At 50.5% G+C, this 21,092-nt stretch overlaps 1 protein-coding gene across 1 annotated transcript in view; it reads left to right on the plus strand.

Moving 5' to 3' along the window:
• Positions 1–21,092, plus strand: part of KSR2 (kinase suppressor of ras 2) — a 271,249-nt gene that overhangs the window by 214,487 nt on the left and 35,670 nt on the right. The window contains exons 10-14 of the mRNA XM_059676311.1: positions 3,696–3,864; positions 8,122–8,163; positions 8,681–8,753; positions 11,627–11,675; positions 12,132–12,499. Coding sequence (XP_059532294.1) covers positions 3,696–3,864; positions 8,122–8,163; positions 8,681–8,753; positions 11,627–11,675; positions 12,132–12,499 — 701 coding nt within the window. The remainder of the gene's footprint in view (positions 1–3,695; positions 3,865–8,121; positions 8,164–8,680; positions 8,754–11,626; positions 11,676–12,131; positions 12,500–21,092) is intronic.

Here is a 21,092-nt window from a genome sequence, read left to right on the forward strand (position 1 = left end):
TTTTCTTGTCTGTAAAATGGGTACATTCCAGTTACGCACTACTGCTCAAACGAACAGTGGTATACAACAACAGCCCTTTAATTATGCTCCTGGAGTCTGTGGGGCAGCTATTAAGAAGCAGCACAGGGGGGATTGTCTCTGTTTCATAATGTCCAGGGACTCAACTGGGAAAACTCACACAGTGGGGAGCTGGAATAATCTAGAACAGGGTTTGGAAACTAAGGCTTACAGGCCAAATTCAGTTTACCACCTGTGTGTGTGAATAAAGTTGGATTGGAACAAGCCACACTCTTGTTGTTTATGGCTGTTTTCATGCTACAATGGCAGAATTGAGTAGTTCCAACAGAGACCACATGGCTCACAAAGCGCAATAGATTTGTTACCTGAAAAAGTTTGCCAGTCCCCGATCTAGAGGCTCCTTCACCCACAGGTCTGGTGCCAGGTTGGGAGGAGTCAAAGCCTGGGCTCTGTAGACGCTCCACAGAAGCCCCTCCCTGTGGGCCTGCCTTGTGGCTTGGGCTTCCTTCCAATATGGCTGCCTCACATAGTTAGGCTTCTCGCATGGCAGCTCAGGGTTTGAAGGGCAGCTGTTCCAGCAAACAGGGTGGAAGATACGTGGGCTTTTATAACCTGGCGATATGAGTCCATGCAGTGATGGTCTTGGCTTGCATTAGCCAGGGGTTGGCAGTGACCATTCTGTTGCATTCTGCTGATAGAAACAGTCACAGCCTACTCAGATTCAAGGGGAGGAGATGTAGACCCCATCCTGTTGATGGGAAGAGTGCAAGGAATTTGTGGCCATGTTTTAAAATGTCAATGGTGGGTAATAAAAGCACCAGCCTCAGAGAGTTATTGTGGGGAAGAATAAAATAATCAACATTAAAAGAACTTAGTGCAATTCCTTGGCACATGGTAAGTGTCCAGGAAATTCTAGCTATTATCATCAGCTTAAATCTTGGGTTTCCGGTCAAAATTCCATTTTTCTTTATTATTTGAAAAAGATGGGTCTCTAGGAGAGGGGATCCCCATCTCTGGAAGGGGTGAGGGGGCTTGCACAATGAGGCCCCTGGAAAGTAACTGCATGCCTGTAACCCAGCTTTCCTTTGTGACATCTTGGGGACAAGGAGCTCAGAGCCATCACAAAACCCCCCTCTCTCTCTCGATTTCTAGGCACAATGAGCCTCTTGGTGTCAGATGGGACAGAAACAAGGGTCAGATAGATCAATTACTGTGACATTGTTCTGCTTGTCTGCCAGCAGGAGAATTTGATAAGAGAAATAAATTAACCTCTATTAAGAAAGTGGCTTTGACATGAAGGTGGACAGAATCTATCATAGAGCTGGGTTATTTTTTCCCCTCTTTCTCTTCTCACTGGCTTCACACAGATTCTTTTTGTCAGGCAGTGATGTAGTTAGTGCAATAGATTTCTAAGCCAATTTGGTCTGAAGATTTCCTTTTCATTGCTGTCTGTCTCCTCTCCGGTCTAGCTCAGTCAATCCAGGTTCGCAGAAGCCCTTTCATTCAGCAGAATGGTTAGAGTCTGCATTTTTTAGTCAGAAGGCTTGGAACTCGGTTTCTTCACTTGCTATGTGATCAGAGCAAGATCTCTCTGCCTTGATTTTTCCCTCCGTAAAATGAGAAGTATCATAGCAGACACTACTATTGGGATTGTGGAGAGGATTGGATACAGTGATATGTGTAAAGAATTTAGTCCAGCACTGGATACTCAGGGCATGGAAATGGGTAAAGAAGAAGACAGAGAATGAGGAAGAGGAACAGAAGGAGGATTAGGAGGAAGAAAGAGGATGGAGGAGGAAGAGGGAGAAGGAGGTGGAGTGGAAGAGCAGAAGGTTGAATAGGAAGAAGAAGGAGGAATAGGAAGGAGGGGGAAAGAGGAAAAAGAAGAAAAAAGCAGAGGAGAAGGAGATGGAGGAGGAGGAGGAGGATGGGGAGATGGAGGAGGAAGTGGAGATGGAGGAGGATGGAGGAGGAGAAGTGTGGAGATGGCACAACCTTGTGTTTCTGCTTCTAGGCCAGAGCCATTAACTCTCTGTATGCTTCCAACAATTCACCCCCCCTTTGAGTTTCAGTGCCCCCTCTGTAGAGTGAAGGGCTTGGACTGGGTGGTCCTAAAGGATGTTTCCCTTCCCTGCATGAGGTGTGAGCTTGGGTTTCCCTCTGGTGGAGCACAGCCTCCTGCTGCTGGTCCTATTGGGACTCAGATCTGAGTCCCCTCCTATGGGAGTGATTCTGCCAGGGAAAGTGGGCACCATCTCTCTCTCTCTCTCTCTCTCTCTCTCTCTCTCTCTCTCTCTCTCATTCAGTTTGTTCACATCAGCCCTGAGCTTTGCTACACGGAAGAGAATGACATGGTTCCTATCCTCAAGGATGTAGAGATAATTTCTTTCTCCATAAAGACAGTTCCTCCTCCTCTCCTTCCCTCCACCTCTCCTTCTATCTTTCCTTTTTTATATTCAAAAATAAATATAAAAATTTATTTTTATTTCTAGACGTCTCCACCCACGTCTAAGTCACAGGGGCAGCTGGCATTCATTCATTCATTCATTTATGAGCAACCTCTTAGTTTTTGTTTCTGTACTAAGTTCTGCAGATTCCAAGATGAATACGACATAGTCTAGTAGGAAGAGATCGATCTTCTCCCTCCCTCTCTCCTCTCCACCTCTCCACTCTCCTTCTTCCTGTTCTTTCTTTCTTTCCTGTTTTCCTTTGTCTAGCACACATTTATTGACGGACCACACTGTGCCTGGCACCTGGCTACTGCAGGTCCTGCTTACATTTGCTTCCCGGAGCTGCCGTAACAAAGGAGCACAGCCTTGGAAGCTAAAACAACAGTCGCTTATTCTGGAGGCCAGAGGTCTGAAATGGAGGTGCCAGCAGGGCTGGTTCCTTCTGGAGACCCCGAGAATCCCCTCCATGCTCGCCCCTAGCCTCCGGCGGCTCCGCAATCCTTGCCGTTCCTTGGCTTGTAGCAGCAGCAGCAGTCCAACCTCTCCCGCCATGTGGCATGGCCTTTCCCTCTGTGTGTTCCTCCTTTTCTGTTTCTTATAATATAAGGACACTTGACATTGGAGTTAGGCCCACCCCAACCCAGGAAGATCTCATCTCAAGATCCTTACATTCAGGGCGCGTGGAGTCCTTTTGTAAAGTCAGGTCCCCCTCTGCGGTTCCAGGTGGAACACTGTTCAGCCCACTCGACAGCCCCTGCCCTCACCCGCCAGGGCCAGTGTGAGGGTGCACACTGGATTCACCTTCATCTTTGCTTTAGAGCAGGTTCGGGGGCCAGGAGAGGCCGCGCTGGTTCCAGTGCAGGTGCGAGGGCGGTGCGGAGGCTCCTCTCCCGCTCTCCCCTGAGCTGTCAGGCTGCTGATTCTTTAATAAACACCCGGGAGGAGAGGTGTCGGGATGGGAAGAGCACACTGGGCACCTCCGCGTGGCTCTCTCCCGAATCAGAGAGAACGGGAGTGTGGCTGTCACCTACGTGCTTGCATTCCGTGGTCACCTTTCACTCGGAGGTCCGGACAGTGGACAGGAACTTGATTACAGAAACTGTTCCTTCCACAGCTGGATGCCACCTGGTGGGGACGTTGGAAGGATCCGGGGGTGAGGATGCTGGTGTGGGTCTCTTCCTGCTCAGCTCACTCTCACTGCTGCCCCGCCCTGTTTTCCTTCTGCAGGACCACATCCCTGTCCCTTACCAGCCAGACTCCAGCAGCAACCCCTCCTCCACGACGTCCTCCACGCCCTCCTCGCCAGCACCCCCGCTCCCTCCCAGCGCCACGCCGCCGTCTCCCCTCCACCCTTCCCCGCAGTGCACCAGGCAGCAGAAGGCCTTCAACCTGCCAGGTACCCCAGGGCTCGGGGAGGCGAGGAGGTGTTGGGTTCTTGCCAGGGTCACTTGGGGGCACGCTTGAAGGCATGTGGAGCGAGTCTTACATGCAGGACTCTTGCCACACATGACTCACTGGATCTTTAGAGTAGCCACGGGGTATTATCAGCTCCGTTTAACAGGCGAGGAAACGGCGGCTCTGAGAAGGAAAGACTATGTCTGTTGGTCAGCAGCAAGCCGGCGTCTCCCCCCACATCTAAGTCACAGGGGCAGCTGGCAGTTGTCTTATGGGCTAAATCATTGAAACTGGCAGGGGACCCTGGGCCCAGGCTCTCAGGGCCCCCACGCCTGAGTGGAGCGGGCTGCATTCTGAGTCTTACCCCCACGTCAGGAGAGGGCTCTGCATGAGCTGGAGTTCTGGATTCACTATCCTCTATCACACTCCTGCCATGTGACCTCCGGCTTCAGCTTGCTCACCTCTGAAAGGACGTAGGTGGGTGACAGGACCCCAAGGATTCTTCTGCCTCACACATTCCCACTTGAGTTCATGCACTGCCCAGGGCCGCAGTTTTTCTCCCTCTCAAGTCGTCTTCTGGCCTTCCAACCACATCCATGTATTTATTTCCTGAACACGCATTTATTGAGCATCTCCGATGTACCAGGTACTGTCCAAGGCACTATGTACAGAGGGACATGCACAGAGCAGACATGCCCAGTGTGAGTTTCCTGTTGCTGCTGTAACACTGCCACAAGCGTCATGCCTTAGAACAGGACACATCTGTTACCTCACAGTGATGGAGGTCACAAGTCCACATTTTGTGTCTCTGGGCTGAAAACCAAGGTGTCAGCAGGGTGTTTTCTTTGCAAGGTTCTAGGGGGAAAATCCATCTCCTTGCCTGACAGCTCCTAGTAGCCGCCAGCATTCCTTGGCTGGTGGCCCCGCACTACTCCAGCCTCTGCTTCCATTCTCACAGCTCCTTTTCTGACTCTACTCAGATCCTCCGGCCTCCCTCTCATGAGGACCCTTGTGATTGCATTTAGGATGCACCCAGAGAACCCAGCATAGGGGAGCCATCTCAAGATCCTCAACATGGTCACAACTGCAGAGTCCCTTTCGCCATGTGAAGTAATGTGGTCACAGTTTCCAGGGATCAGGACAGGGGAGGGTAGGATTGTTCTGCCTCTCACAGTCTGTTCTCCTGGAGTTGGTAGCTTAGTGGGAGAGACAGGTGTGAACCAAACAAACACACATGAAAATGAGAGGAAGAACAGTGCTGGGAGCAAATTCAAGAAGAAAACAAGTTCAAGTTGAAATGTCAGAAGCAGGTGAGTCCTGAAGATGGAGCGAGTAGTTCCAGCGGAGAGAGGAGAGCACGTGCAAAGGCCCTGCCACAGGAAAGAGCTGAAAAGTTGTCCAATGGCCTGAGTGCCACAAACAAGGAGGAGGGCGCCAAGTGAGACAGAGCTGCAGGCTTAGGCCTGGCGGGGCCTTGCAGGGCTTGGCGGGAATTTAGGTTTTTAAAAAACATGTTTTTATTGATTTTGAGAGAGAGAGAGGAAGTGAGAGGGAGAGATAGCTAGAAGCACCGATGATCGGTTTCCTCCTGCACACCCCCTGTTGGGGATCAAGCCTGAAACCCAGGCATGTGTCCTCATCGAAATGGACCAGTGACCTCTTAGTGCATGGGAGGACGCTCAACCAACTGAGCCACACGGGCCGAGCAGGGATTTAGATTTTATTGAAGACACAGTAAGAGGCCACTGAAAGGTTGAGGCAAGGGATCCTTCTTCCTTACAGATCCTTCCATTCAGAAGACCACTCAGGCTGCTGACTGGGGAGGCCCTAGGGAGGAAGCGGTGGGGACTCCAGAGTGGACGCACTTTCACGGTGGCCTCCTGTCCTCTGACGTCTGCTCATCTAAGCCTCTCAGTCTTCATGACCCTGTGATGCCAGCGGCCCAGGAGCCACTAGGTGCCCCGAGCAGGCCACTCGGGTTCACCAGCTGTCCCTTGGAGCCGCTTCTCGCTGGTGTCCCTCATCGGCGAGCACAGGGCTCACAGTGACGCCTTCCCCTTTTCCGGCCACTCCCTCCCTTTAGTCGCCAGGCACAGCTGTGCTCCTGCACAGAAGAGTCGAGGAGGGGCTGACTCTGTACGTGCAGGCATTTGCGGGGTGTCCTATTGCCCAGCACCTGTCCCTCCTCAGAGCAGGGCTCCTCCTGTTGCCCGGCCCCTCCTCCTGAGAAGGCTGTCCCTGCCAGCTAACCTTTCTGCGGCCACTGAATTCCCCATTCCCACTGGAGGGAAGAGATCAGCTAAGCCTATCGAGAACCGCGGGTACTTTTCTTTCTTTAATTTTAGCCCCTTGTTGACAGCAAAATGCCTGCATGCAATTAAAAGCAAGCAAACAAACAAAAAACCTAGGTTACCAGCAGAAGAAGGTCCCAGAAATCATGGAGGTTGGTTTTCTTTTAAAGCTTTGCTCTGTGACCTTGAATTGCTGTGCTTCCCATGCCGGGCAACTCATTTTCCAGAATAAAAAATGCATCTGTTTGGATTCCAGCTACCTGGAATTTGGGCACTTGCTGCACTAAAAGAAAGGGAGTTAGTTCAACAAACATGAGTTGTGTATCCATGGGTCCAGGTGCCAGACCAGGCGCTTGGGATCCTGAGATGCCAGGGCTTGCTCTCCATCCTGGGGTAGGGTTGGGGGTGGGGATTATCCATCAATTCCAACCTCAAGGGCAGCTAATGGTTTAGCTCTCTGAAGCTATCTGATTGCCTCTTAATTAAAAATCATTCTTACCTGTTAGTTAAGACAGCATCGAAAGATACTGGCTCATTCATAGCAGCCAATACTTACTCCATACCTACTATGCACTCCTGTTTCATATAAGGATGAGCTCAGCCCTATAAGGGGAGACTCTTATCATCCCTACGGTATACACATGGAGACAGACTCGGAGAGAGTTGCCCAAGCTTTTACAAACAGCCAACAGAGGAGCCAGGATTCAACCCTGCCTCCAGGATCAGCCTTCAGACCTCGGCTTGGAACCACTAATCCTCTGTGCTAATCCTCTGTGAGCCAGCTCCCAGCTGTAGCTTGTCCCTGAATGAATAACATTGTTTTTGGAAGTTATCTCCACCGATTGAGACTGTATCTGAGCCCACCCTTCTCGCTTCCTTTATTTGAGATTAGAAAGCTCTGTGTGATCTGACCATTCCCTGACACTCCATGGCTGCTCTGCTCCAGGCCCATCACCCCCCACCCCCCTGCCCCCGCCGTAAGTTAGAGCCCTGGGAATTGTCTGGAAGAACTGGCCTCTGAGAGGGCTGAACTGGAAGTAAAATGAATTGTAGGAGAATCAGCAGTGACGCTGAGGATATTTCTTTTACATCAGTTTTCCTACACGTGGAAATTAATTCATACTGTGGTAGGCAGGCTAATGGTCCCCCAAAGATGACCACGTTCTAGTCGCGGGGTCTGTGATTATGTTACCTTATATGGCAGAAGGTACTTGGCAGCTGTGACTTTGTTAAGGGTCTTGAAATGGAAAGATTATCCTGGATTTTCTGGGGCCTCTAAATGTCATCCCAAGGAGGGCAAGAAGGTCAAAGACGGTGGAAGGCAGTGTCAGACGGAGCCGAGATTGGGCTGTGAGCCAAGCAGTGCAGGCAGCCCCAAGGGCCGGAGGAGGCAAGAAACTGCAGAAGGAACCAGTTCTGGCAACTCCTTGCTTTTAGCCCCTTAGGACTTATTTCAGACTTAGCCTCCAAAGACCTGTAAGACAATAAATTTGTTTTGTGTTTAGCCACAAAGTTTGTGATAATTTGTTACAGCAGCAATAAGAAGATGAATACAATGCTCAGTGCAGAGAATTTGGAAATCACAGGAAACTCCTTGTTGTTGTTTTTTAAGTCACTGCAGTCACGCTACCCAAAGGGGAAAATTTAACATTTTAGATTGTGGTTCCACAGACTTTTCTCTGTGTGCGTTCTTACGTATCTGCCAGAAATGGGGTTGTGCTCCGAATGACTCTCTGACTTGCGGTGCTCTGTATTCAGAGAGTTTTTAACGAGAGGGTTGGCTTGGATGTTTAGTGCTCTGGTGTCTTTACACGTCTCAGTCCCTTGGAATTCGGGGTGTCTGCAGGAGTCTGGAAACCCTCAAGGGCGGGCAGAGAACCCACACTGTGGCTGTGGGAGCCCCATTGGGTACCCGAAGGGCCTGCTCTAGGGCAGCACTCACTTTGGTGATTTTGTTCTCTTGCTAGCGTCCCACTACTACCAATACAAGCAGCAGTTCATCTTCCCAGGTGAGTCCCTGTGAGCTCAGCCCCTTCTGAGTGGGATGGATGGAGGTGAATGTCGGGGCGGACAAGCTCAGTGAGGGTGGTGGTGGGATCACCTGGCCCCAGGACAATGGCTAGACGTGGAAGTGGAAAAGGATAGTGTGGGGGGTCCCAAGGGCGCAATGGCACCAAGGAGGTCATCTGGGAAAGTGGTCCACAGTAGAAGGACGGGCAAGAGCAGGGGAGGTCCAGAGCACATGGAAGGGGAGAGGTGGTCAAACCATGTGACCTTGTCATTCCAAAGGGAAGCAGGAGTGGGGAGGATTTGGAGATGACCAGAGGCTTGGGGTTTCTGGCAGCCCCCTAGGTAACGGTAGGGAATTTTGGTCAAGATGCCATCTGGACCACTGCTGCGTCTAAGCAGGTGGTCCAGGAAGGGGAGGGGACCCACGAGCTGGGGAGCAGCTACCAGCTTCCAGAAGTCAGGTGTTGGTGGGTGTGCTCCACGCCCGGGTCCTGACTATCTGGTCTCTGCTGTCAGATGTGGTGCCAGTGCTGGAGACGCCGACCCGGGCGCCCCAGGTCGTCCTGCATCCAGTGACCTCGAATCCCATGTAAGTAGCCCAGAGGCCTCTGCCTCCCCCCGGCCTGCAGTCCACTCAGGACTCCTCTGCCTTCCTCTTCCTGGAATTGACGTGCTGGGAGGCAGCGGGGGGAGGGAGACATAGCGGGGGAGGGGGGAAGGGGGAGAGACATGGGATGAGTCAAGCAAAGAGAGGGAGAGTGTGGCAGCCCAGGCGGAGAGAGGCCCCCACAAGTCAGCTCTGTCCTGTGTTCCTGGCCCTGCCGATCACGTGTGATTGCTAGGGGCTGGACTTGTTCCCCCCGACCCTCCTAGGATCAGAAAGACAACGTGCAGGCCAGAGCCAGTGCTCAATGGAAGGGCCGTTCTTCTATGTCATTGTCCCCCTTTCAAAAGTATAATTTAGGTGTATACCAGGGGTTAGAAAATTACGGCTTATGGTGGACAAATCCAATGTGCCGCATGTTTTTATAAATAAAGTTTTATTGGAATACGGCCACACCCATTTGTTTGCAACACACTCTCTGGTGGCTTTCAGACTCCAACCGCCGAGTGGAACCATTGCGACAGAGACTGTATAGCCCGCAAAGTCTAAAATATTTACCATCTGGTCCTTTATAGAACAAGTTTGCTGACCTCAGGCTTATGCCATTGTACAAACAACTAATATGTACAGAATACATTGTACAGAATAACTAATATGATGGACTATTCTGTAAATATGTGCCCATTAGATATGTGCTCTTTCTATGCACAGTTGATCTCTGTGTGATCCATGATCTACACAGTCTCTATCCTACTTTTTCATCCGAGAATGCTATAACGTCGCATTTTTCATATTATTCCAGACCCTTCGCACACGTTGTTTTTAACGGCTGTAGAATGTTGTGTCAATGTGGGATAATTTCCTCACCCATTTCCTGATTGCAGGATCTTACATCTCCCCACACCTCACTGTTGTACACAGTACGGCAGGGCACATCTCTGTGTGGGCATCTTTAGCCTCGGGGAGGTCAGTGGCTGGGGCAGCTGAAGTGACATCGTCTTCCGTAGCTTCTTCGATTATGACCAAGGTCTGGGACTTGTTAGGCACCTAGTTTCGATTTGACTGGTTTCTCAACTCACATTTTTGCCTACTCGGTTTTTCTCCCATCTCTGCTAGCTGCTCCGTTTTTTCCTGCCCGTGTTACAGACTTTGTTAAAGACTCAAGTGGTACATCTCTGAAATCAAAGGAGCAGCAGTTTGCCGGGGGATATTGTGCTGACATGTAGCCCTGGATCATTTCTCTGCCGCGCACAAACCAATTCCACAACTTGTGCAAGAGGGGCTCCAGGTTATGAACTGACAGCCAGGGAGCGCCAGTGAGAAAACAGTTAATCAGTGCCTGCGGTCTGCTTAAACGTGCAGGCACCGATTAAGGTGGAGGGATGTGCACTACCTCCTCACAGAGGGGAAATGATTTAACAGCCCGGCTGCTGCAGCCTCGATGGATGGAACAGAGAAAGGCCCAGTCGTAGGGTATGAGGAGGGATCCCAGCGGCACTGTCCCACCTGAGCCTCCCCCAGAGCGTCGGGCTCCCAGCATATTAGCTATCATTGTGCGGTGTCACTCCGCCTCCCGTCGGAATAACTATACGTATTTGGTTAATATGATGGCAGATGCCACTTTGTGACCCCCTCCTTCCTCCTGCTAGTTCTTACGTCTTTCAGACTCCCTCTCACCGGGACCCCCTCCAGTGAGCAGATGGACTCTGTCGGCAGGGTCAGCAGCTTCCTGGCGTCTGAGGGTCAGGATAGGGGAGGCCCCCAGATGAGGTGGGAAGGGGAATCTGCTGAGCTGGGAAATAGGAAGGGGCATGGTATCCATTGATTTGATTCTTTCCTCCCACCTGTTGCAGCTCACCCTATAAACACATACACATCTCTACTCTAAATCACCCCCAGAAACCCTTCAACACACACTGTGCCTGTATCCCATCCCCTCCCATCCCGTGTACTCCAATCCCCTCATATCTTCAGTACATACCCAGTGACACCAGACTCACAGGCCCGGGACACCTGCACAGAGCACATCCCATAATACCCACACAATACCTTCAACATATATATATACTCAGTACACACACACACACACACACACACACACACACACACACACACACACCTGCGTCCTCCAGTCCAATACAGTCTTGTTTCCTCCTCTTCATTCTCATTCCACACATCTCGATTCACTGTGACCTGCAAGGTCCAACTAAACACGATGGACTCCTAAATCCATCCAGGAGTCCTCTCCTGGGAATTTCCATCTCACTCCATTCACTCAATGCCTACCTGACTCTGCGCCCGTGTTTAGCCTTTCTGCACAATATCTGCATACTCACTGTAGTTCCTTCAGTGGTAATGTAATGTTTCTTAAAGTCAGGAGCCAGGCCAGTTTCAACTCTTTTCCTTCTAAGGGCTTAGCACTGTTCCTGGCACATAATTGTAATTGAATGAATGAACGAACAAACAAACACATGAACACTAGGATCCTTTCAGAAGATTACCAAATCCCAGTGAAGCTTGGAGACCTGATTAATTCTCTCTAGGGAACACCTAGGGCTCCGAGGACTCTTCCACCCACGGCATTTAGGGCAGTGTATAGGAAGCTGCTAGATTAGTGGAAACCAATGCAGTCATGAAAAATGAGCCCTGAGCAGCCCAGAAAAAGTATTGAAAACAAAGTCCTCATGTGCGGCTTTTTACGGCGAGGCTATGGGCTATTTCTGACAGCAGCACTGAAGTGAATTCGAGATGAAGGCTTGCGGTGAGGACTTCTCACTTTGGGTCTCGTACCAGGATAAGGTCATTACAGGGGCCCACCTTTGCACCCGAGGCTCACATTTATTTTTCTTTCTTTAAAGCTTGGAAGGAAATCCATTACTTCAAATTGAAGTGGAGCCGACCTCAGAGGTGAGAACTGGGGATGGCGAAGCCAGCTTTCCGGGGCTTCCCGGAACTCGGCAAAGCCGAGTGACGTCCTGGCTGATGCAGAGGGCTTGGGGCAGGTCGGGGTGCGGGGTCCTGAGTGATGGCTGTTCTAACTCCGGGACAACTACCAAGCGGTGACCCCTCCCGGCACCAGCCTAATGGCCATTACATGGTGTGCATCACGGGAAAGCTACTTGTGCAGAAGTTGGCAAGCCATTTGCATTCTTGAAAACACAGCTCAGGGCCGGATAAATCCCCTGGGGGGTTGTGCCCCACTGAATACACGGGAGGGTGGGGGGTGTCTCAGGGACACTGGGCTTCTCGGGGTGTTAAGAATCCCGAGAGCCAGGCCCAGGCCTGCACCCGCGCAGAGCGGACCCAGCAGGACACCCTGCCCCCGGCAGTGCAGGGACAGCTCTCTCTCCCCCTCGGCCACAGAACGAAGAGCGCCACGACGAGGCCGAGGAGTCGGAGGACGACTTCGAGGAGATGAACCTGTCCCTGCTCTCGGCCCGGAGCTTCCCGCGCAAGGCCAGCCAGACCAGCATCTTCCTGCAGGAGTGGGACATCCCCTTCGAGCAGCTGGAGATCGGCGAGCTCATCGGGAAGGGCCGCTTCGGGCAGGTGTACCACGGCCGCTGGCACGGGGAGGTGGCCGTCCGGCTCATCGACATCGAGAGGGACAACGAGGAGCAGCTCAAGGCCTTCAAGCGGGAGGTGATGGCCTACAGGCAGACGCGGCACGAGAACGTGGTGCTGTTCATGGGCGCCTGCATGAGCCCGCCCCACCTGGCCATCATCACCAGGTCAGTCCCGCCCGGCTCCCCGCCCCTGGCCTTAGTCCCAAAGCTCTGCCTCCGGGGGAGTTCCGAAGTGGGGATTCGGGTTACTCTGCCATTCACGGGGTGTGTGGTTGAAGGTTTGCCCTTCCAGAAAGCACTCTGAATGCTAAAATCCCTCGGCAGAGCCCTGCCCGGGGAGTCAGGAAATCGGTTCTAGATCCCCCTGTGCTTCAAGTACGAATTTGTGAAACCTCATCTCTGAGACTCACTTTTCCCATGTGGGAATTAACTGGATCAGACTAAACCGGGGTCTGCAGACTTTTCCCAGGAGTAAATATTTTCAGCTTTGCAGCCATACAGTTGCTATAGGAACTTCTCAGCCACTGTAGTGTGAAGGCAGCCACAGACACGACACAAATGGAGGTACATGGTTGTGTACCGATAAAACTTTATTTGCAGAACCAGGCAATGGGCTGGAGGTGGCCCACGGACCTAGTTTGCTAAGCCCTGGAGTAAGGTTCCGATGGCTGTTACTCTGGCTTTCCTCAAAGCATCAGAGCATGTGTGCAGGCCTTTACCATTGTGGTTTGAAACATCCAGGACCCGCGGTCTGTCCTGACACAGAAGGGGTCATCAGTAGAGAACTGACGTTAGGAAAATGTCAGGTGATAGGAACTTTCTTGCATTTGCTTTTTCTAACCTGGCCCAGTGACGTGAACATTGAAAAAAAATAGCTTCAGTTTTAGTTGAACGGCGTGGAGCAATCCTTCGGTGTGTGTTTAAACTGGCATCGGCTCCCGTGTTGCATGAGGATGGCCACAGCAGCGGTGTTGTGGGGCAGCCTGTGATGCCAGAGGTGAATTAGGAGCCCCGTCTCCCAGACTCAGCTCCAGCAGTCATATCCCGAATACACAAGCCTCACATCTCGGCAGGTCCGTAGCGGGAGCTGTGGACTCAGGGAAGACCTGGTGTGCTTTGATTTGTTCCCTTGTGATTAAAGCCTCCTTGAGTCCATTTGTAAGACCTGGGTGATGGGTAGAAGGAGTGTGATTGTCTGTCACCATTGATGATGCAGATGGTGGGTTGACTGGAACCCATGTGTCAAATGGTAAGTGTTTGTTTGCAAAGGATTGGGGAGTCGGGAATAGTCCTTCAACTCTCCTTAAACGGGGTGAAAGCGGTGGTTGTCCACTCTGCAGAGGACAGCCGTGGCTCTCAAAGAATCAGCCCAGATAATATTCAGGAGCTGAGGGGTTCTGATTAGGTGAGTGTATCAGTAAGCTTTTGCTGAGTGACAAACTACCCCCATACTTCATAGTTTCTCTCTATTCTGTGGATAGTTCTGCACTGAGCCAGGCTCAGTAGCTGGGCTCTTGGATGTGTCTGTGGTCAGCTGACAGGTCAGATGGGGGCTGGTCGGTATTGGATGCCCTTTGGATTAGCAGACTGTCCACTGGGGTGCTTTGGTTCTCCTCCACGTGGCCTCTCACCCCCAACAGGGCAGCTCGGGCTCACTCCCATCGTGCTCCCAGGGCTCCAAGAACAGCAAGAGGTCAAGCCCCAATGGACAAGTGCCTTTCACATGTCTGTCTGTCCCATTGACTAATGTCCACTGGCCAAAGCAAGTCACGTGGTCAACCTCCGCTTAAGGCATGGGGAAACAGACTCCGTCTCTGGATGGGAGGATTTGCAGTGTCACATTGCAAGGGCATGGATGCAGAGAACGGGACGGTCTGTGGCCATTTTACCACCTGCCAACACAAGGCCCTCAGCCCCTTTCCTCCCAGCACGTGTCTTCTCCACGAGCAGGCAGGCAGCAGCCTCTCCTTGGGCGCACAGGTCTGGTTGGAAGGTGGTCTGTTCCCCAGCACTGCCCTTCTGCCCACCACTCCCCCCAGTCTGCTCCCGAGCTCTCTCTCACCTTCTGGCTTTCTAATCCCCGTTTTTACTTCCCCAAACTAGAAATTTGAAATCCACTGTCTTTTCTCTTTTGCCTGGCCTTTCTAACGACCTCCTGCCTCCACCCTCCGACTTTTCCAGGGTTATCAGTGGAACCCAAGCCTCTCACACCCCTTTGCCAAGGGCTGGCTAATTGGAAATAGACGGCTCGGTTAGCAGCCATGCTTGAAAAATAAGTGGTCCTTATGAAAATGTGTCTCCATCCTACAAGCCAGCTGTGTTTGCGGCCTCTTCTGAGCCCCCTCCCGAGCATCATAACTGCCTGCAAATTTCACAAATAGCACAGCCTCTTCCTGGCACCGTGATAAAGGCGCTGCAGCTTTGGGACAAATAATTGGTCTCTGAAGTGTTTTGGTATTTTGTGTGAAGAAGCCAGATGAGCCCCCAAAGAAGTGGCATTTATCCCATATTACTGGGTGATTATATATTTATCTTGGGGGGGCCTCTGTGCACCCCTCTTTCCCATTTAGCACCGTCCACTTGTTGGCCATCCAGGTTTCTTAACATTCAGTTCAAAAGCAAATATTTGAGTAATTTGATTAATCGCCTGCATTCGCACAGTTGGCTGGCAGAGGTCGGTGGTTGGATGATAGCCAACCAACTGGAACCATTTTTGGACTCTGGATTTATTTTACAGGGAACACAAGACCAGATAATTACCTGGCAGATCCTGGATAAATTCACAATGGCGTGTTCTAGCCAATTACTTAGTAATTATCATCGACGTTAACAAGTATTTCTAAGATTAGCTTCCTTGTAATGCAATGTGTAGGGCTCTTGGGAATGAGTAATCACCAACTAGTTACCCAACTGCTATATCCCCAAATGCAATTAGCAGGATTGCTAAATCGTTCCACGATTGGGTCATTATGAGATAGCAAAGCTATCGACAGTCTGCACAATAACTCATTTGGAAACCTCCAAATGGAATCTGAAAGCCTGTAAAGACAGAGTTGAATGAAAGCATCTCTCATCCTTCCACCTTGCTGCGGAGTTTCCCGGGCCTCAGTTTCCCCATCTCTAAAAAGAGCAGGTAGAAGTGGATGTTTGCTGTGGGGTCCTTCCAACTCCAACAGAATTCTCTGGATCCCTGAGACTGGGCTGTGTTTGAGAAGCAGCCGGTACTGCTGCCCACAGTGTGGTCCACCCGATCTCCTGTGTCAGAGCCGGCAGAGGGGGGTGGTCGTTAACATGCGGATTCCTGGGTGCCCCTCAGTTTCCTAGGGCTGTGGTAACCAATTAGCATAAACCTGGCAGCTTGAAATGACACACGTTTATTCTCTTACGGTTCTGGGGGAGGACCAGAAAGAAGACGGTGGTAGCAGAACCTGAGGGCAGAGGGTAGGAGATGAGGGTAAAGAAATGGCAAGAGCCAGTTTTGTGGGGGAGGGACTCTCAAGTCTGGTGCAGGTTGGGGACTTTTAAAATAATATGCCTACAGCGGTCTCTCAACCCCAGTTGCGGCACTGTGACATTTGGGGCCAGATCATTCGTTTTTAGGGACCTGTCCTGGGCATTGTAGGATGCTTAGCAGCAGCCTCCCCCCCCCCCCCCCCCCCACTGGATACCAGTAGTACCGAGTCGCTAGTTGTGATAACAGAAAGTGTCTTCAGATATTGCCAAATCCCCCCTGGTGCAAAGTCACCCCACTCTAAGAAAATTGCCCTAGAGCAGTGATGGCGAACCTATGACACGCGTGTCAGAGGTGACACGCAAACTCATTTTTTTGGTTGATTTTTCTTTGTTACATGGCATTTAAATATATAAAATAAATATCAAACATATAAATCTTTGTTTTACTATGGTTGCAAATATCAAAAAATTTCTATATGTGACACGGCACCAGAGTTAAGTTAGGGTTTTTCAAAATGCTGACACGCCGAGCTCAAAAGGTTCGCCATCACTGCCCTAGAGTCTGCTTTCATTATCTGCATGGGGCTCAGACCTCAGTACAAAACCTCCTCCATGTGATTTTGTCTTCTGAGACCTGTTGTAGGGCCTAGGAGCCTGGGGAGAGGTCTGGGCTTGATGCTGAGGGCAGCAGGCAGCCATTGGAGGGTTGTTGCAGGGGCAGGACCTGGTGCTTTTGAGGGCAAAGATCTAAAGAAATGGTACAGGCCCAGGGGGCATTTAAAAAAATTGCTACCCATGTTGCTCTTACCCAAGTTACCCCAGAAAGCCTCTGTGCCTCTTCCAGCCAATTCATACGCCCCCATTCCCTCTGTTCTGAATTACAGCACGCCAGTTATTCGTGCCTGTTCTTGAACTTTATGTAAATGGAATCCTGCTGCGATTTCTTTTGTGTCTGGCTTTTTGTTACTCATCATGCTGTTGAGATTCACCCGGTGTTGTGTGCATCAGCAGTCAGTTCTGTGGCCACATAGCAGTCCGCGGTGTGAATCCACTGCCGTTTGTTTGTCCACCCTCCGTGAATGGGCCTTCGAAGGGTTTCTCACTGGTTGACCTTCAGTCCCACTTCAGTTTCTCTAACAGCCTGAAATACAGAATACAGCTTCGACTTACTTTCTACTTTTTAGCCTCTTTCCTCATTTTCTACTTCAAATGTCTACTCTCTCTTCCTTTCTTTTCTTTTTTCTTTTCTTTCTTCCTTCCTTCCTTCCTTCCTTCCTTCCTTCCTTCCTTCCTTCCTTCCTTCCTTCCTTCCTTCCTTCCTTCCTTCCTTCCTTTAATCCTCATCTGAGGTTAGAAAGAGGGAAAGGGAGGGAAGTGGGGGGAGAGAGAGAAACATTGATGTGAGAGAGACATATCGATTGGTTGCTTCCCCCATGTGCCCAGCCAGGGCTGGGGATGGAACCTGCAACCAAGATACATGCCCTTGACTAGGAATCGAACCTGAGACCTTTCAGTCTGCGGGCCAATGCTCTAGCCACTGAGCAACCCTGCTAGGGAAAATTTCTACCCTTTCTGACATGCGGACCCTTCTAGTCACCAATTCCCTTTTAAGGTTAAACATCATTTAACCTTTCCTATGGGGACACACTTCTGTTTTTATCCAAAACAGCTCCAATTACAGGTTTCCAGGAATCTGCATATTCTCACTCCCATGCGTCTATCCCTAGAAAACAGATGATGAAAGTCAGCGAGATTCTCTTTTTTTTTTAATTTTTAGGGTGTGGGGAGGGAGAAGCTGCCTGCCTCCTTCTTCCCAGAAAGGTTTATCACCACATCCTGATGCCTTCCGTCCTTAGCTTCTGCTCTGGCCCTCGCTCAGGAAAGGAAGTCACGGAGAGCTTCGGGCTCCGGAGAGACTGTGGCTCCCTCAGAAGTCCCTTTACTTGCAGCTGAGCAGGCACAGCTGGTCCCCATCGCGGAAACCATTTCCCTGGTTGAGGGGCATTTGTTTAATTCACCCTTATCCGCATTTATCAGTGCAGAGCTCCTCCAAATGAGCCTGAAAAACAACAGATTCTACCAGCCTTCAGCACGTGCTTGGCTTCACAGGCGGGCTCAGGGATGGTCTCGTTTTATCACTGTGCCCACTTTACAGGTGGGAAAACCTGAGGTCGTAGAGCAAATAACTGGCAGAACCTGGACTTGAGCAAATGTACATGTGACTATGCATCGAGTACGTGCCTTCTTTGTCATGGTGGCCCGGCTCCACCCATGAGCAATAGCTTATCGCGGGATTTTCCTACCTGTGACCAGATCAGAAGTACCTGGGCACTTGGTAACAAGAGAAGGCCGGGCCCATCTGCGCACAAGCCGAGGACTTCCCCGCGTTCTCGGAAGAAATTTTAAAATGTTTCATTTGGCGAATGTCACCAGCCCCTTTGCCGGTGCCTGAGTGTGAAAGCAATTTCCCTGTTACAAGGGGTTGACTGTGTTGCCCCCGTGCGTGCGACACCCGACCCCCCACCTGTCTCCCAGGGACCCGGTAGTGATGAAGTCCCATTGGGCCTCCTTAGCACAGCATTTAAATCTGGTAAATACCAGGAGCTCTTTAATAGATTATGGATTTCCAACTCCACATCAGTCCTATTTTTCAGGCTTTCAAATAGAATAGCGCCTAGCTGCTCTATTTACAGACAGACAAATGGAGGCCCCGCCTTCGGCTAAGACAGTAACTGGTTGCCCCATTGAGATCTCGACTCGCTTTTTCTGTAACTCTGTACTTCTGGGCTTTGTGATTATTTCCCCTTCAGGCCAGTTTGATTGTCCTAAATATAACGTACAAGAGTTGGGGGGTCCGAGCGCATGAAAATTGCGCCCCTCATCATCTAGTAGAATCGGCTTCCTTTTATGTTCAAAGAGCTGAGTTGCTTTCTCTTTATAAAGCGCAGCTGAAAGGTTTTTGTCTGTGGCTGCCTTTAATTGTGCCGGAATGTAAAGCGTCCGGGACTTTTGTGAAGGAAGCGCTATAAATGGGCTGCATCATTATCATTATTATTATTAGCATCATCTCATGTACATTGCCTATGCCTGTTGGTGAATGGTCACATGACCATTCGCACGGGTGAGGAAGACTTTGCCACTGGCCACCCCTTTCCTCCACTCTCAGAGACTCCGAATTAGCATGTGGGACATCTGTTACCACTTAAAAAAAATAACTGAACAACACAAGTGATAACTCATTTGTTACTGAAAACGCAGATCAGCAAAAAGGAGAAAGTGAAATTCACCCGTAATGTTTCCAGCCAGAGAGAATCACATTCATATTTTGGTGTGTATCCTTCCAGGAAGTTTTCTTAATATACAGCAGGTCCTCAGATAACTGTTTCATTCTAGGTTGTTTCATTAAAGCGTTGATGAGGTGCCCTAGGAACTCAACTCTTGTCTATGTCAGTTAACCTATAGGAAAAGTGGTTTTGTCGTTACCTTAAAGTTGCAGAACCTGTGGACAACATTAAGTGGGGGCATATTGTATGTGCACACTCACAGTTTGTATGCGTCAGGTTGATGGTAGCTGCTGTAATAAATAAGCCTAAAAACATTAAGTGGCCTAACCCAATAGAAGCCCATTTCTGGCTCACATAATAGTCCAGGATGGGTGTTTCTGGATTGTATGTGGCTTTTCTTCATGCGTGGAGGGACCCAAGACCACGCCCATATTTTGGAGTCACCTGAGGGCTCCAGTTCGCTGCTTCTAAGGGGAAGAGCATGGAAAGACGTGTGGGAGGTTTCTGTGAGCCATGCTTAAAGGTGGTGGACATCATTCCATGCCTGCCTTCTGGGCTGGCATGGTACCTTGACCACACTTGACCACAAGGGAGGCTGAGAAATCGCTCACTGTATTCCTGGGAGGGAAACGATGCGGGTTTTGGTGAAGCACCCGCAGCTCTGTGACATACAAACACTGAGGGATAGATCTTCGGTGCTGCTGAGGACAGACCCATCCAGCAGCCCCATTTTGTGACTGGCTACTTCACTGAACACTGTAGGTATGAACACTTCCTTTTTAAAAATGTGAGTCTTTTGCACATTTCTTCACTCCTGTTTGCCTCAGTTTCCTCATCTGTAAATGGGGTAACATTGCTCTCTCTTGCAAGGTAGTGATAAGAATTGAAGAGCTTATATAGAAAGGCTATAGCTTAATACCTCCTGTAACTGGAGGCACTCAGTACTTTGTATCTCCTCGCTGCTGGAGTAATAGTGATAATATTCTAACAATAATGATCATGATAGCAGCAATTAGAAGCAGTGTATTTCCTCTCGGGTGCCTTTGGCACTACAGATAGAATTTATTAGAATATCGGATGATAGAGGGGATGGCTGTGGTTTGACTGCTCTGATTTATGTCCCAGTGCCTGGCTTGTATCTTGGCCAAATTACTTAACCTCTTTAAACTTCAAGTCACCCAGGAGGAGGTGTTGAGTAAGGAGCTGGATATGCTGGTCTCCAGCTCAGATGGAAGGTTGGGGCTGGAAATAGCCCTCGCATGAGTCATTGGCAGAGAAGTGGCGACTGGAGCTGTGGGCTTCAGTGGAAGCTGGGGTTTAACCAGGGAAGACGGAGGGGTCACCCGAGGACCCAAGACGGAGCCTAGAACACCAGCACTGAGGGCCCTGGTGGGGAAGGGTCACCCGCACAGGGGCCTGAGAAGAAGCAGGCGGTAGAGGCTACCGGAAGAGAGGGACTGAGGAAGCAAACCCCCAGTGGCTCCTGCTGCCCCAGCCCCTCTCCTCCCCTCTCCTCCCCTCCCCTCCCCGTGTTTATTTTCATTGGGGCACCTCTCACCAGAGGTGACAGTTCTTTTGTTCCTTGATTTGTTTGTTTGCTTCTTGTCTCTCTTCCCTCCTTCCCCTCCCCCACTCAGAACATAAGCCTCAGGAAAGCCGGACCTCAGCTAGGACCTCAGCTATGGACTCACCTCTATATCCCAGCCCCTCAAATATTAGGCTGAATACATGAATAGTGGTTGAATACATAAATACCCGTTTCCAAAAATATATTCACACGCATTATCCCACCCCGCGCCTCTAGGCAAGCGTAGCAGCCCACAGTGAATGGCGCTGGTTACCTAGACTCCCTGGGAAATGAGCGGCGCCCAGGGAAATGTAGGACAAGCCGGGTGGAGGGTGGCTGGCTGGGATGTGGGAGAGCGAACGGTGATGAAAACAAAAACGGTGTCCGTTATAAGACGTAAGTGAGAACAGTGATAGCAATAAAGAGGCTGTGTGGCTTGGGGATATTTGCCCCA

Source organism: Myotis daubentonii, chromosome 19, assembly GCF_963259705.1.
Source record: "Myotis daubentonii chromosome 19, mMyoDau2.1, whole genome shotgun sequence".
In the NCBI taxonomy this organism is placed as follows: Eukaryota; Metazoa; Chordata; class Mammalia; order Chiroptera; family Vespertilionidae; genus Myotis; species Myotis daubentonii.